At 39.0% G+C, this 15,535-nt stretch overlaps 1 protein-coding gene across 1 annotated transcript; it reads right to left on the minus strand.

The window, feature by feature from the left end:
- Positions 1-5,456: 5,456 nt before the first annotated feature.
- LOC140268204 (uncharacterized) lies at positions 5,457-12,185 on the minus strand. The gene is made up of 6 exons (XM_072362975.1): positions 11,945-12,185; positions 11,710-11,827; positions 10,907-11,165; positions 6,644-6,776; positions 6,413-6,530; positions 5,457-5,647 (listed from the first exon to the last, which is right to left on the minus strand). The coding sequence occupies exons 1-6, from the start codon at positions 12,009-12,011 to the stop codon at positions 5,500-5,502; spliced, it is 843 nt and encodes a 280-aa protein (XP_072219076.1). The 5' UTR covers positions 12,012-12,185; the 3' UTR covers positions 5,457-5,499.
- Positions 12,186-15,535: the final 3,350 nt, after the last annotated feature.

The raw sequence follows: 15,535 nt of genomic DNA on the forward strand, positions 1-15,535 counted from the left end.
AACATTAACAAGGTCAAAATACTGTGATATTCATTTTAATTGTTTATAAATAGTCATCATGACATGTGCCACTGCTTTCAACACCAGATGTCATAACACCATTGCACCACTGACATAACGCAGCAGTGGTTGAAATACTTATCAATGGGTAGGACACATGCGGTCAACACTGTTGTACTTTAAACTGTCCGCTTTGTAGTTGTCCAGACAATGAACAATGCTTACCTTCACTGACCTTAGACATACTCCATTTTTGCATAATATGAAAACTGTGTGAATTACAATGGAACTGTAATTATAAATGAAAGAAGAAATAATTTGCTGTATCCGTGCGTGTGTGTGCATTTAACCCTACGCATGCTTACACTTTTTGTTGTATGTCTCTGCATGCAGTGTGGTTGCAGAAATGAATTTAGCATCAGTAGCACAGAGAAACTGTCACCTCAAAAACCCAACAGGAAGCTTCCATCTTAGAAAGTGAAATAGACAGTAGAGTGGTGGGGTGCTGAAGGAATTCATCATAACTTAGGCTGTTCCATTGATGGTTTTCCGATTGTATGAGTCTTGTTTTAAAATGCTTCCAGATTCTAGAGTTCCGAAGTTATCACTGTTCAAAGTTATCTTCTTTAAACCGTACCAAACTTAACTGAGTCGTTAAAATCCTACACCTCATGTGAACGTTTTAGCTTCTTAGTCACCTTGTTATGTTTAGTAAGAAACGAGTAAAGTACCGAACGTGCAAAGACACCTTTATACAAAAAAAAAGTATTCCTGACCCAAAAATTCTTTATTTTAATGACCGTATCAGGATTTCAGTAAATGTTCTGACATTACTGATATTTAATTTACAGAATCAGAGGTAATTTCAGTCTAAAATTTGAATTGCAAATAAAATAGTATATACAAAAACCACATCCGACTGCAGTGGAAAACACCTCCAGACCACCAGTACAGAAAGCAGATGGGCGCGGATTGCATTGGCGAGCCAATGTGGGAGGAAACGTTATACTCACTTTCCAGCCGTGTGTGTATCTGTGGGTGCAGCATGCTCACATTGCAAGTAGCATAAATGAGTGTCAACTGAATCGGTGGTCCTATAAAGAGCTTGCAGCACACTCCGCACATCAAATCTGTTTCAGCTCCAGAAAAGCAATGGCAAGTCTCAGCCTCATCTCGCTTTTACTTGTTACTATGATGGTGTCAGCAGCTTCAGCTCAAGGTAAGAGCAATATGAATATTTCTAAGCACGAGAACTTACATCTTTTTGGCTTTTTCCTCTTGTATGTAATGATGATGATGATAATAGGTTCTTGTGTTTCTATCTGAAGGTGGAATCTCAGATTGCTGTCGCAAAATCTCAAACACTCAAATTCCTCGAGAACGGCTGAAGAGTTACTACACTCAACATCAGCCATCATGTCCTTTGCATGCAGTGGTGTAAGTCATAAAACTATCAAAAGTTACAGTATTGGGCAGAATTCATCTTCAAGTGTTCAAATGATCATTTATCAAAATATAATTTTCTTCTTAGAAACACACCAGCGGGTTATTGACTGTTTTTTTTTGTTGTTGTCATCTTTAATAGATTCACCACGATGAGAAACAAAAGAATATGCGCTGACCCCACAAAACTGTGGACAAATACCAGCATGGCCTTTCTGGATGGAAAGAAGTGGCAACAAATGCATTCCAGCCAACAGTAGAACCACCAGAACCATCCTTTCCATCTTCACACAATATTACCCCATGACGGAAAATCGGAATCTTTGAATGCACTGAAGTGATGTGCAATTAAAACGCCTCTATTTTTTTAATCTAATGCATCTAAATACATCTAATCTTTTGTATGAATGTGAATATGTAAATATTTTGTTACTTTTACTGTAAAATTATACTTATTTACACTGGCTAATAAACACAGTTGCAAAGTGATGGCTTTTGTGATTATTTATACATTTAAAAAAAAATCTCAACAACTGAACTGTTACGAATCTTTGAATGACTTTGTGATTTTATTTGTTGTGAGTTGGCACTTTAGAAATAAAGATGAACTGAACTGAATTGTAAGTTTCGAATGAGATTGGTGTAGGTGCATGCATAGCGAAAGCCTTCAATCTGTGTCTCAGCATCAAAGCAGCACCCACTGATTATCTGACGATTCAATCTTTTTATGTGCTTCTCTGCCATAACACCGCAAAGATTGTCACTGATAAAAAGCTGAGAATAGCTCCGCTCTCTGTAGTGATGGTCATGATTCTTGAGTCAGAGATAAGATGCTTCTTATGAAACAGGAAGCTCGGTGTCAGAGGAAGTAGCCTTTACAAAAGTAAAAGACCTGATGCAAGAAATCTCAACAACTGAATTGGTACATCAGTAAAAATTAACATTTTTACAAAGAAAGAGTCAAAAGTGAAAATCATTAGTAAACAATTATCTTCTCTGTTATTTTACATTTATGAAATCGTTAGATCCACAGCTATGGATTATTAAGTCATTAGCACATTATTATGTCTAGAGTGGGGGTAAATTTATCTTTTTGTTTTGTGTTAAGAGTTTAAAACAGTAAGTCTACCAAACAATCAGATGAAAAAGAAAATATGCCCTTTTACAGGAGGATCAGAATGAAATCATAGTCATGTGGTCCTTATCAGATCTTGAAATTAGATAAATACAGCCTCAGAAGAACAACAAAGTGACTTACTGTATTAGACCAGGTTATTATTTGTTCAACTAAGCCAAAATGCAGAAGCAGTAATTGAAAAACTAAGAACACCCCGTGATTCAATAGCTTGTAGAACCACCTTTAGCAGCAATAACATGAAGTAATCATTTTCTGAATGACATCATCACATGGTGTGGAGGAGTTTTGGTTCCCGCTTTTTATAGCTTTGCTGCAGTTCATTGAGGTTTGCAAATTAATTTATATGCAGCTCTCTTAAGGTCCCACCACAGCATTTCAATCAGGCTTTGAGTGGACCATAACAACACTGATTCTTTTCTTTTTCAGACATTCTGTCGTTGATTTGCTGCTGCAATGGGGATCATTGACCTGTTGATGACCCAGCTTCAGTCTTGAGCTTTAACTGTCAGACAGATGACCTCATATTTGACTCCAGAATACTTTTGCCCAAAGGATTTCATGGTCGACTGGTTCACGCAAAGGTGTCCAGGTCCATAGCTGAAAAACAAGGCCAAATTATCACCCCTCCACCACCGTGCTGGAGAGTGGTTTTTGCCTGACATGCTCCTGTGCGTCATGTTCAGACATCTCCACTTTGGTGTTGATGTCCAAAGGACAATATTCCAAACATCTTGGGGTTTGTTCAGATGCAATTTTTCAAAGGTGAACTGAGCTGTCATGCTTTGTTTACATGGACCGACAATCACTTACTTTTTACATATGAAACACTCAAATTCCAAAGCATGGCTCATGAATATTTGTTTTAATTTTCCTGAAATCAAATAAATCAAATAATTAATAATTAATCATTTTATTAAATTGATTGAATTGAAATGGGTGTTAATCAAACATTATTAATGAATAATTAATAAAAAACTGATTTATTAATGTATTCATGTGTTTTTGTCCAGCACTCCAGCAGTAATGCTGCATAATGTTCTATATTTCTAAAAACATTGTGAAATAAAACAGAAATAAAAGTATACTGATAAGAATCATAAACAAAGACTATTTTGATTCATCTTGGTGACTCAGTGCTGCTTTCCCCCCGACCCACAACTTTTTAATGTCAGTCTTTAACATAATCAAAACCACTATGCAGAAAATCAACCTCAACCCAAAAGCTTTTTCACGTGGAAGGTTAGCTCTAAGCTCGTTCTCAACACCGCGCCTGAGTCACACCGTGGTCAGTTTAAGAAACCCATTCCCATGGCCACTGGGTTCCACTTTCCCCTCGTGCGGCAGGATGACATGATGGGCTTTGGGCTGACCAGGTGGAAGCTTTCAGCTCGTGTTTCCATCCTTTGCTGGCTCTAATACAATATATGCGATCTGCTAGAAAATGTGTGAAAGAAAAGTTTACTATATGTGGGTTGAAATAGAAAGTACCGTTCAGTCACAGTGTGATGCAGCTGGGGGTGGTTTTAGGGGCTGAGAGTGGAGAGCATTTGAGGTTGATCAACATTTGTTTGAACCACAGTGTCATGGGTTTTTCCAAGCCCTTGTCTACATTAGTGGCCCACCATTGTTGGTATTTGTATGACTGAGCAGTTGAGTATGGTAGCATGGTAGCAGATGATTAAATACAATTATGAACTTTGTAGAAAATCATCGGTTCGTTGTTGTGTGTGTGTACTTGTTTTTCTGTGGTCATAAGGTCCAAAAATGAGGAAGCCGTTACACCTGTGGGGTCCAATATGTTTGTTGGGGGCCAAAGGTTGGGCAACCCAGCATCCTTATATCACATGACAACATTGATCTCATTCTAAACACTTAGTGATTGCTACAATCATTTATGTCTGGCTAAGTGGTTCATAACATGTGTTATGTGACAAATTCAGAAAGCAAATCTATTTGTGATCAAACTATTTGTATAATTGAAGAAAAGGTATAAATGAATTTGAAATACCCAGTTCAATTTCTCATGGCATTATTTAGTTTATTGTCTCATATAACTTCATGAGTAGTTTAAAAATGCTTTGATGATCTGAATGTAGTGCTCAGCTGTACGGATATGGCATTTATTTGTGCGTCCCTATTAACAAGCTGAACAGATGTTGTGATATGCCGATTGCTCTATAGAAGCAAACAAGAAAAAAAAAAAGGATATGAAACAAGAAAAGGGCCAAAGCACAGATTAGGCTACTTAGTCAACAACCCAGTATGCCAAGTCAGTGTAGTTCATCCTCGACAGATAAGGTGTAAATGGAGCTTAGGTCAAGCTGCCAAATCGCTGTTCTTTGCTTGAGTGAGAGCAGGAGTTATCTTACGGTTTGCGAATGGTGGCACAACTCCATTCCTACTGAAGGGCCTAATGAGAAAACATCGTTTAGATTTTATAGAAATACTTTGGGCTTTCACCACATTAAAAAGTATAAAGATGTATGCATGTGCAGCATTTAAATTGCATTTCTTGTCAAGCTGATTTGGTTCATCTTCTTTTGTTTCAGACTACTCACTTTCTGCAAGCTGCATTTGTATTTATGTTAGCATTTATCTGGATAGTTATCTCTGTCGCTGTTATCAGCTGTCTCACATGCTTTCCTCTTTGTGCGTTAGTTAACTGCATGGGGGGGGGGGGGGGGGGGGGGGTGTTCCATTAAAACAAAAACACAACATTTGCTGAAATGTAATTTATTTGTAAATAAGTGGTAAATGAACTTTACTTATACAGCACCTTTTACACTTTTACACAACAAGACACATTCAGCCATTGGCACACAGTTATTCAGCATGTGTTAGTCCGTACAGTTTTACAGGAAACACAGTTACACACATTCATATAACTGTGGATGCATTGGAAGGCAACGTGGGGTTCACTATCTTGCCCAAGGACACTGCAACAAACCACCGACCTCCTGATTGGCAGACGACTGCGCTTCCTGTCTGTCCACTTTCTGCATGGCTTTTTTTGTCCAGCTGCTGCTAGGGTTGGAGCAAATAGTCTTTCCACCGACTGTCTGAAATCTGTAATTGATTGTGAGCTGTTAATGCCATCGTCAAGCAACTATTCGTACATTTTTTTGTGCTAGCACTGTACGGGTTTAGTTCATACAAGGGATTACAAGGCAATATATTCTCCCCAGTTACATTCGGAGGTTTTCTGAACATTTGTGATCAGTACAAATTGGTATTTAAAGTTTTTTGTGTGTGCAGCATCTCCTGGTAGACAGGCTCTCTGTTGTGCTGTGGAGTGGATAGTGTGGTATGAATGCCATCTTTTGTGTGGGAGACCTGGGTTCAAATCCCCTGCATGAAAGGTACTACCTCCAGTAGTGGTCCTTAGGCAAGACCCCCTTACCCTAACTGCCTACCTGTAAGTCGCTTTGAATAAAAGCCAAATAAGTAAACATAACATTTCTTTGTCATTATTTTCGTAACCATCATTGTAGTTCTGTTGACAGCTGCTAGCTTTCATACTATTAAGAATGATGGGGATACTGTTTGTAAAAACAGACTGTTGATTAATAAAGTAAATATATTGTTTGGAGCACTCTAAGCAGCACAGAATATGCATTCTCATGAATATGAATTCCCATCACCCCTATTTAACTATGGTGATGGCAGAACTCTTACAGACACAGAAAAACCAAAGAATTAAAGGGGGAAAGGGGGAAAATATCATTTAGAAAAATAAATTGTGAAAAATCATGTAAATCCTACATGAATGAAAGAGGATATTAATAATTATGTTTAGACGTTACTTTCAGTTCACATTGCCAGGCTACTTACATTATTGCTGTTATGGAACAGATGCCTTCCTTCTGAATGGTGTAATTCCGAATTTTATCAACAGGGATTTGGGTGGTGGACCATCGTTGACACCGGCAGTCCTGCTCAGGTCCAGTAGCTGAAAACATCACATATAGAGGAAGAGAAATTTGGTACTATTAATTTCACCCTGACAAAAAGTCAGGGTCAATAACATTCCTAATTAGTAGTTTTTGTGTTTTTGGTACTCACCTGCATGGACCAAGTTCATCCATGTGGTGAAACAGAGAAAAGTGGCTAGAACCAGACCAAACTGCATTATCACAATGACAACTTTTATCTTCAGGTGTTGAGTGTAGAATCTCTCAGAACATGCTCTGTATTGCTATGGAAATGATCAAATGAATGTTGTCGTCATATCAAATAAAGGCCCCTCCTACACCGTGGTGTAGTTGCAACTATGGAAACCAATAGAATTTTCATATAGGCCAGGCCAACTATTAATAGCAATATCAGTTGATCTCAATTCACTGCCCTCCATTTTGCACATGCACCAAACACCACAGCAATATATACACATGCATGTTAAGGTACATATTTAAATATGTAAAGGTTCAGTATGGTGCTTTGTGTGGGACTGATTTGATGAAACACAAACTTGCAGAAGTGCAAAAAAGAAGTTTATTTCGGGGCAGTCATGTTGGAATTTGGCCTTGTTCCCTTAACTTTTTTTGAGTCAGATATCCGAGTTGATGAGTCATTTGAATAACCAACTAGCCAAACATGAATGATTACTATAATCAGCAGGTTTAAAAAAAAATAATAATCAGCATTCTCTGCTCTGAGAGGCTAGAGGTTTGTCTCACAAATATATTGTTGGAGAGCTTTCAACAAAAAAGAATATGAAAGTTTCAGCTCGCAGATCAGCTCAAAATAACCATTCCTGGTTAAACAGCTTAGATATGAAAACCCAAATGCATGAGAAATTCACAGAGCTGCTGCCAATATTAAAGTGAACATAAAGTAATCCACAACCATGTCCTGCCGAAGGGCTGCATGGTGGTGTGGTGGTTCGGACTGTTGTCTTGCAGAAAGAGTGTTCCTCTCCAGGTACTCCGGCTTCCTCCCACCATTAAAAAACATGCATGTTAATTGGTGATTGTAAATTGACCATGACTGTTAGCATGCGTGGTTGTTTGTCTTGTTTGTCTCTTTATGGCCCCGTGATGGACTGATGGTCTGTCCAGCGTGTACCCCACATGTCTCTTGGCCAATGGCAGCTGGGATAGTCTTCTGCACTCCCGGGACCCTGAACTGGGTCTTATACCATGTTTTGAATAAATGAATTCCAATGTATATGCTATATTTCCATGCACAAATGTGCTAAATGTAAATGAAATACATATTCATTGAAAGAGCGCATTTATCAGATTCAGTATTTGATATGTTGTTGTAATTGTAATATGTTCAATAAAACAAAGAGTTTCAAACTACAGCGTCTGGGTAATGGATACGTGAGTGACAGTTCTGTCACACATGTTCAGAGTTGCAGTGGAAACAATTTATCAGAATGTCTTTAATATTCTTAGAAGAGAGGAAACCCCCTAACCCCCTAATACTATTCTACTGAATGCGACCACCACAAGCGCGCTTGTACACACTTTCACAGCTCTATGATCAGGATGTGGTGACAGACGTAGAAGAGCAGACCACTCTTCAGTTAAAACTAAACCCAGAAACAGAATCAAACGAATAACAAACAACAAATAGAGGAACAGGAGCAAGTAATATTAACTATGAAGTAAAACAAATATCCACTTCAACATCCCACAGCATTTCATCTGTTGTACCCAAACTGATCTCAAACCATTTTATTGACTCTTTCAAAATGCCCTGACGTTTTGACCTGTACCTTTAAGCTTTATCATTGTGCAATTTTGTGTGCCTGGCAGTGAACAGGTTGAGCGGATGTTGTGATACATACTGATCCGAACACTGATAGCTCTCTACTGAAACAAAAACAATCTGGCAGCATGTTGCATTCTCTAAAATTCCCCAGTGACAAATGACCATGATTACTGAAACAACCACTAACTGTCTTTATCTCTGCACAGCCATCACAGTGTAGCTGTGACAGACAGCCAACGTTGGCCAGTTCCCACCAGCCGCTGCTGCATTATCAGATCAACAAACACCAATTCTATGTGCGAGAGGACTTTGTAACAACAAGCAGTAAGACTTAAAAACAACCAACCCCATGTTTTCTGTAAAATCTAAGGGCACAGAGTTCACAGCAAATAAAGTTGTGATTGAGAGAAACACCATTTTCTGTAACATGAGATGGTTTGTGTGCCTTGGTAACTGCTGAAGTGAGATAGCTGAAGAAGGCTGTTTGCTGTATTTGGTGACTCAGATGATTGGTTGCTGCTTTGACGGTTGAGAAGTTTTACAGGGCAATAACATGCTAGCTGACTTGACAAGTTGTTGATGGTTGGTTGCTAGCTCACTATTCACTCACCATATTAACTGGTATATTAACACAATGTCAGTTGTTTTAATGCCATGGCTGATGGGTGCAGCCCGCTGAGGAATGATGGTGTATGGGTGGTGGTAAGGAGGAAACTGGTTCTGTGATGTTGACTGTTCCTCTTAAGGCATCTTGGTGTCATGCCAAACTTAATTGGCAGATTTATCATATCAATTCACAGTGGACTTTGTTGCTTCCTGCCGATCAGTTTGTAAGTCACAAAGCAATGTGGAGGATTAAGGTGAAGTGCCTCTGAGGTAGAATACACAAAAAAAAGAGTTGCATGGCCAGTATAATGTGAACTTGATCACATATGGATTTGTATAAATGCCATATTGTATCCCCGCCTGCTCTGAGGCTGTCTTTTGTATACACAGACTTTAAATTCTAACTTCACCATAATGTTCATAAGCTCAAAGTGTAGGATCAAGCTCTAAAATCACATTTTAGTCCATTTCTGCTCCTAATAACCAAATACTTAACAAAACTATCCACTGGGAAAAAAGCGTGTTTTTAATGAGTCAAAACACATCTTTATGATCATTATAGTGGCTTATAAAACCCACTGCATGTGTTTGTACTCTATTAAATAATCACACTACTCAATGTATTTTGTATCAGAATTTGCTTACTTTTCTTAATTGTCCAAATGAACAAGTTGGACTTTTCTGGTGAACAAATTTTGGCATAGTATCTATTTCTTAATTACCAAATCTGACATTCAGTGTATGAGTCAGTTCCTCCTGGTGAGGTGCTTCTTCTTTCATTCCTTTGTCTTTCTCCTTCTCTTACCTTCTCTACTTGATTTAGGCATTTTTACCAAAACAAAGGAGAAAACTAAAGAGACAACTGGCAACTGGTAAGCAAAGGTAATGGGGATCGATTATCACAAAGTAACGCTCTCTTCCCAGCATGCAACCCAGCATGACAAACCCTCACATTCTCCACAGAGAATGGCTTGGTGTGTTGCACAAAAAGACAAATTGTTCCTGTGATTGATATGTCCGGTGCATGAGAACACGCTTGCATTTCAAAGGATTTTTTATGGCAAATTTATGGAAGTTTATATAGTTTTATTTAATTTAATTTTATCTTATCTTTTGAATAAGTCAATGGACATGACTAGGACCAGCCAGCAGCTTAGCCTGGACACTCACAGTTGCTGCTAACTGCTCTTTGGTTAAGGGAGAGCAAAAGAGTGTGTTAGCCCTAGATAATGATGTAGCCTATTAAGGGGCCCAGTGGTTAGATAGTTCCATTTGAGGAAATACAATCTAACATTAATGATTAGCTTCTATAGAAATGTGTATGAATGTGTTTGCATTACATTTACTTGTACATGACAATGAACCACCTGCACTACTTGAGATTATGATCACAGAAAGTATTGAAAATTGTATTTCTAATTAGACGTGTGTTAGAAAGGTATGTTTGTCCGGCTGAGATTTCTGTTTGTCTTAGTTTCAAACTACTCACTCACTATATTTTACGACCGGAATTAGAATCTTTGCATTTATATAGATAGCTATTGCAGTCATTGTTATCAGCTGTGTCTCAGCTGGATCCGTCTGAAGATTTGTTCTTTGCATTTGTGTGCGAACGCAGTCGGAGCTACTAGAAAGCACAGTTTCAAAGATTAACACTTAAATACCTTTTAAGTATGTACACGTCAGCATACTTTGTTGATTCTGATTCAGTTTGTAATTTGTTTGCTTAAACAAAAACACTCAACATTTGCTGAAAAACTCATTTATTGGCAGGTGATGGTGGAGAACATTGAAATATATAATTTTCTGACACATAGATTTATAACAACAAAGTGTTAACAACTTATATTTAATATTTATACTTAAATACATATTGCAGATATATCTCTTTTTGTGAAGGGTTTTCTTCCCTAAGATACAATATAGTAGGATAACTAAGATTAGATAAAGGAACGTCCGATGATATTGGGGAGTTTGATTTTGCTGTGTGTTTCCTCAGGCCCGATTTTTCTGCCACTGCCTCATTTTCCTGGATCTTTTCCTGAGTCTTTTTACAATACTGCTTGTTCTTTGGGGTGATTTTGTAGCTGCCAAGGATAATGCTGGTGTCATATCACTTGCTGATCCTTCTTCCTTCTGCATCTTCTCCACCAGTTTAGGTGTTGTCTGCGCTTTCTGTCTGTCCACTTTCTGCATGGCTTTTTTCGTCCAGTTGGTTTCGGGTTTGGCGCAAATTGTCTTTCCATGGACCGTCTGAAATCTGAAATTGATTGTAAGTTGTTAGTGGCGTCATTATACAGTTTCAACATTGTTCCTAATGTGTTCTGAGAGGGCTCACTCCATTTGGAACAAAAGTGTTTCTCTATTCTTTCTTGTATTGGCATCTACCCTCGCAGATGGCTTGACTTTTAAAAGACATGTATCGGGTACAATGCAGCTCAAATGAGAACTGTTGTGTTTTTTAATGATGGGGTCCCTTTTGGAAAGAAAAGATGTTATTAATCTATTAGATATTTGCAGCTGTAGTGCCCTGTGCAGCATAGACTATGAAATTCCCATCACCCGTATTTAACTGTGGCGATGGCAGATCTCTGACAGACACAGTGTATCTGATAACCTGGACAAACAGAACCAGAACTGTCTTTGTGATTGCATTTGGGTAAGTCCCTTGGATAAAAGAAGATGAATAACTTAGTTTGTTTTGGATTCATTCATTTATTTCTAAAATATCATATAATTAATTCCGTAAATGTAGATATTGGTCATTTATTCAGATATTGCCCAATTCGAAATAGACCACTTACTTTATTGCTGTTATAGAACAGACGCCTTCCTTCTGAATGGTGTAATTCCGAATTTTATGAACAGGGATTTCGGTGGTGGACCATCGGAGACACTTGCAGTCCTGCACAGGTCCAGTAACTGGAAAACATCACATATAGAGGAATAGAAATTTAGTACTAGTAATTTCACCCTGACAAACAGTCAAATAACACGCTTAATTTGACGTGGTTTTTTGTTGTCTTTTTTGGTACTCACCTGCATAGACCAAGTTCATCCATGTGGTGAAACAGAGAAGCGTGGCTAGAACCAGACCAAACTGCATCTTCAGATTTACACTCGTTTTTCTTCTCCTATAGTCGAGCTTAGAATTTTTCAGTACACACTCTGTAACACCCAATAAATTATCTCACCACTCAGATAAACAGATCTGACAGCGCAGAGCCAAACCAGTCTTGCTTACACAACAGGCACTGTGTACATGTTCATTGCTCTGTCAAGCTGTCTGTCTGAGCATTCAAGATCTCAGCTCTTATACACCACAAGCCCCTCGGCCTCTCCCCCACCTCACCCAAACCCCGTCACCAGGGGGACATTCATACCAACCACACAGTGGGGAGAGGAAACTATGAGTTCAGTCTTTACAAGTTAAACATGCAAATCAGTCAGTTCACCACAAGCCTGCCCACAATGCAACGAATACAAGTGTAAACATTCCTAGCTATGTATATACACCTATACACAAAAACTCATCACTTTCCACGACACTCACTCTGAAAGCCATAAACCTTTTCTAAGTCAGTGACATTTTGTAAAGTTTTATACCTGAAATAAACTTTGAACTACGTCAATTTTTTTTTATTCATCCTAAGTTTCAAACTGTTGTTAAATACATTAGTGATATGAAATTCAGCTGAGCATCATTCATGCAGAGAACAATAATCGGCATAAATCAGTTTAGTATCTGCCAGATACTTGTTAGTACATGGAACCGTGTGAACTGTTTGTTCCAGTTAATGCAACTTCAACCTAATGCGATGTAACTGGATCTTCTGACAGCCAGAAAGGCTTACAAAGCTTGCACAAATTATTATAAAAATGCAAGCCACTGTCAAAACAAAATGAAGCAATTCAGAGTAACATATTTTAGGAGTTATTCACTGTTTGTTTCTTTCGCTTTCAGAATAGATGAAAAACCCCTGTGGGTTTTTTACATAGCCTTTGATGAAACGGATGGTGCAGTCAGACAATTTTATCTGATGCCATGCGGAAACAGTCAAAAAATCAGTGGTGAGGAAGCAGTATTAGCAGGCTATGGGCACATATGTAGGAAATGGTGTGCATAAATAGCTTACTTAGAGGATGCTGCACTTCAGTCCTCCAGTTCAGGTGCAGCGTTTGACCAACCAGCCAGGCAAAGGCAAAGTATAATGGACTCAATTTAAAGTTTGAAATGGCAAAGAAAGGTTGGGTTAAGTTTAAAAAATGCGAAAGGGAAAGATTGCATGGACATACAGAAGAGGTGAGGAGGTCGATACACACACAGAACCACAGAGAGGATCAGCTGAAATCCGCTGGAGAAAGTGTTGGTGAAGATTTGAGATGAAACAGATGTGGACGAGAAGATGAATAAGGAGAACTGGAACAATGATAGTCAGTGTTCCAGTTCTCAGAGAGCAGATCATTATTCCTTCTCTACAAAAATAGCAAAAAGAAACACTTGATTGGCCATCCACCTGCTGTCAGAATACAAGGCAGATGTTCGTTTCACGTTCTTGACAACTTCTCAAACATAAAAAAAACCGAAACAAACAAACTGCAAATCCAGAGGCACACGCACGCTTGTCTTCCCAAATGTCTTGTCAATAAAATCAGTGGAACCTTGACAGGGATCTGCCTCACTATGCCACAAACAAGTAAACAGACTGGAGAACATACAAACTCACAAAATCATGCAAGCAGACACACAGGCAAACATGTGCATAATGATTAGTCTCTACCAGTGCACTATGAGAGCATATAAAATACACACATACACTTTTCCCTACACCAAATATCCAAGACTCATCATGATCATCCCTGTGGCAGCCTCTTCATCAGAGGGGGAATGCTTGGCTGGATTATTCATTCCTCTCTCATTCATTAGCTGTTGTCCTGGGCAGCAGCCAGGGCTGTTGGTTGGCTGACAGCACGGCAGATAGGAATTAGTCTCCTATTAAAGCAAGGGAGTGGAACGCGGCATTGCAGAAAATTACAATCAATACTGACTCTCATATCCTCATCCTATATATTGACCGAGAATGGGAACAAGAGGCACATTGTACAGTGCCCATATACAGACTTGAGGGCTTCGTCATGCACATATTCACATATTAACATGCAAGTGCTCAACAAGGCTGCATCAGTTGTAACTATTGTGTGACAGAACCCCACCTCATCACCTTGCACAGAGCATGTGATTAACAAAGGAAACTCAGCCCCTCTCACCTCAAAGACCTACTTTACTTTGTGATCACACCATCACACCTACTCATGCATGAGTCACACACAAAAAAATGGTGGTTGTGTCCTACGCAAGCGATAAAGTAGATAGATATAGGGCTTGTAGGGTTATGCTGCACAGCAATCTTCAGTGGTTAGGACACAGCTCCAAGCAAAAAACTCTCACCTAGAGGTGAAGACTCACTTTGAGTGGCATTGCAAATGACACCAGTAATTCAAAGACTGTCTCATCAAATGAATATATCTGACTGTGTCTGCTCCTTTTTTTGATAAAGAATCATCTCCAGACAATTAAAAATTCAACTTCATCCAACATAATGTATTATCAATAGATCAACAGTTTTCTACTGGAATCAGACAGATGCCTCCTTTCTTTTAAAAAGCCTAAAGTATTCCGAAAACGCCAGATATGTCAGGGTTTGAGCCTAGAATATGAAGGAGCCTCAGTGTGAGAGGGGGAATGACAGCCTGAGGATGTGCTCTTGTAAAGAGCAGAGCACTACAGGTCAGACCCAGATCTGGAGAAGTGTGACCTTTCTCAGACTATTTGCATAATGTTCTGCATTATTTCCATCAACCATTATCAATGTTGCTCTCTTGTCCAAATGTGTAGGACCAGTTCTCATCCTCCATTTTTTATTACAGTGTTATGCTTTTATGATCTTTTCTTCACACCCGCACACATACTCCTGTTGTGCAAAGTTGTTTAAATGAAACCAGTGAGAGGTTGGTCCTCAACATATGAGCGTCTCTGACCTATTCCCCAGGGCCTCCATGTGCATGGATATTGTATATTTCTGTTTAATATCAAGGGAATGAACTGAAATCCCTCTTGGAGCTGTCATTTATTTTCCAATTAATATTTCAATTAACTTGGTAATGCCCAATTCATTACCAGAAACCGGTGGAGTTGAAATGAAACTGACCTCATGCCCTGGTATCAATCTCGTATTGACGCCTTCTCATAAAGCTTCAATTGTGGATCAACCGTCCGTTTAGGGAAAGCGTCAATAATCGACTTAAACTGGGGGACATATTATCATACCCATTAGCATAGACATTGCTCTCGTGGCTCTGAGGTGATTTAAATGTCTGTGAGAGTGACCGACCTGCCCCCGCGCCTCTGGCTTATGGTCCGCGGGACGCAGAAGCGTAAAGTCTAATCAATAAGCACTTTAATTATAGCGGCCCCAGCACACGGCTGTTCACGGTTGGGAGACATGCAGTGCCACAGCTGATCCAGCACAACCATTTCAGATAGAGTAGCTTTTCATCACCTCAGCAACCTGTCTCTGGCCAGTGCTATTATAGACAGCAAATTATCCACTCTTCTCTCTGGATTTGGTC

This window comes from Leuresthes tenuis, unplaced genomic scaffold (genome assembly GCF_036924035.1).
Source record: "Leuresthes tenuis unplaced genomic scaffold, fLeuTen1.0.hap1 SCAF_14, whole genome shotgun sequence".
NCBI classification, from domain to species: domain Eukaryota; kingdom Metazoa; phylum Chordata; class Actinopteri; order Atheriniformes; family Atherinopsidae; genus Leuresthes; species Leuresthes tenuis.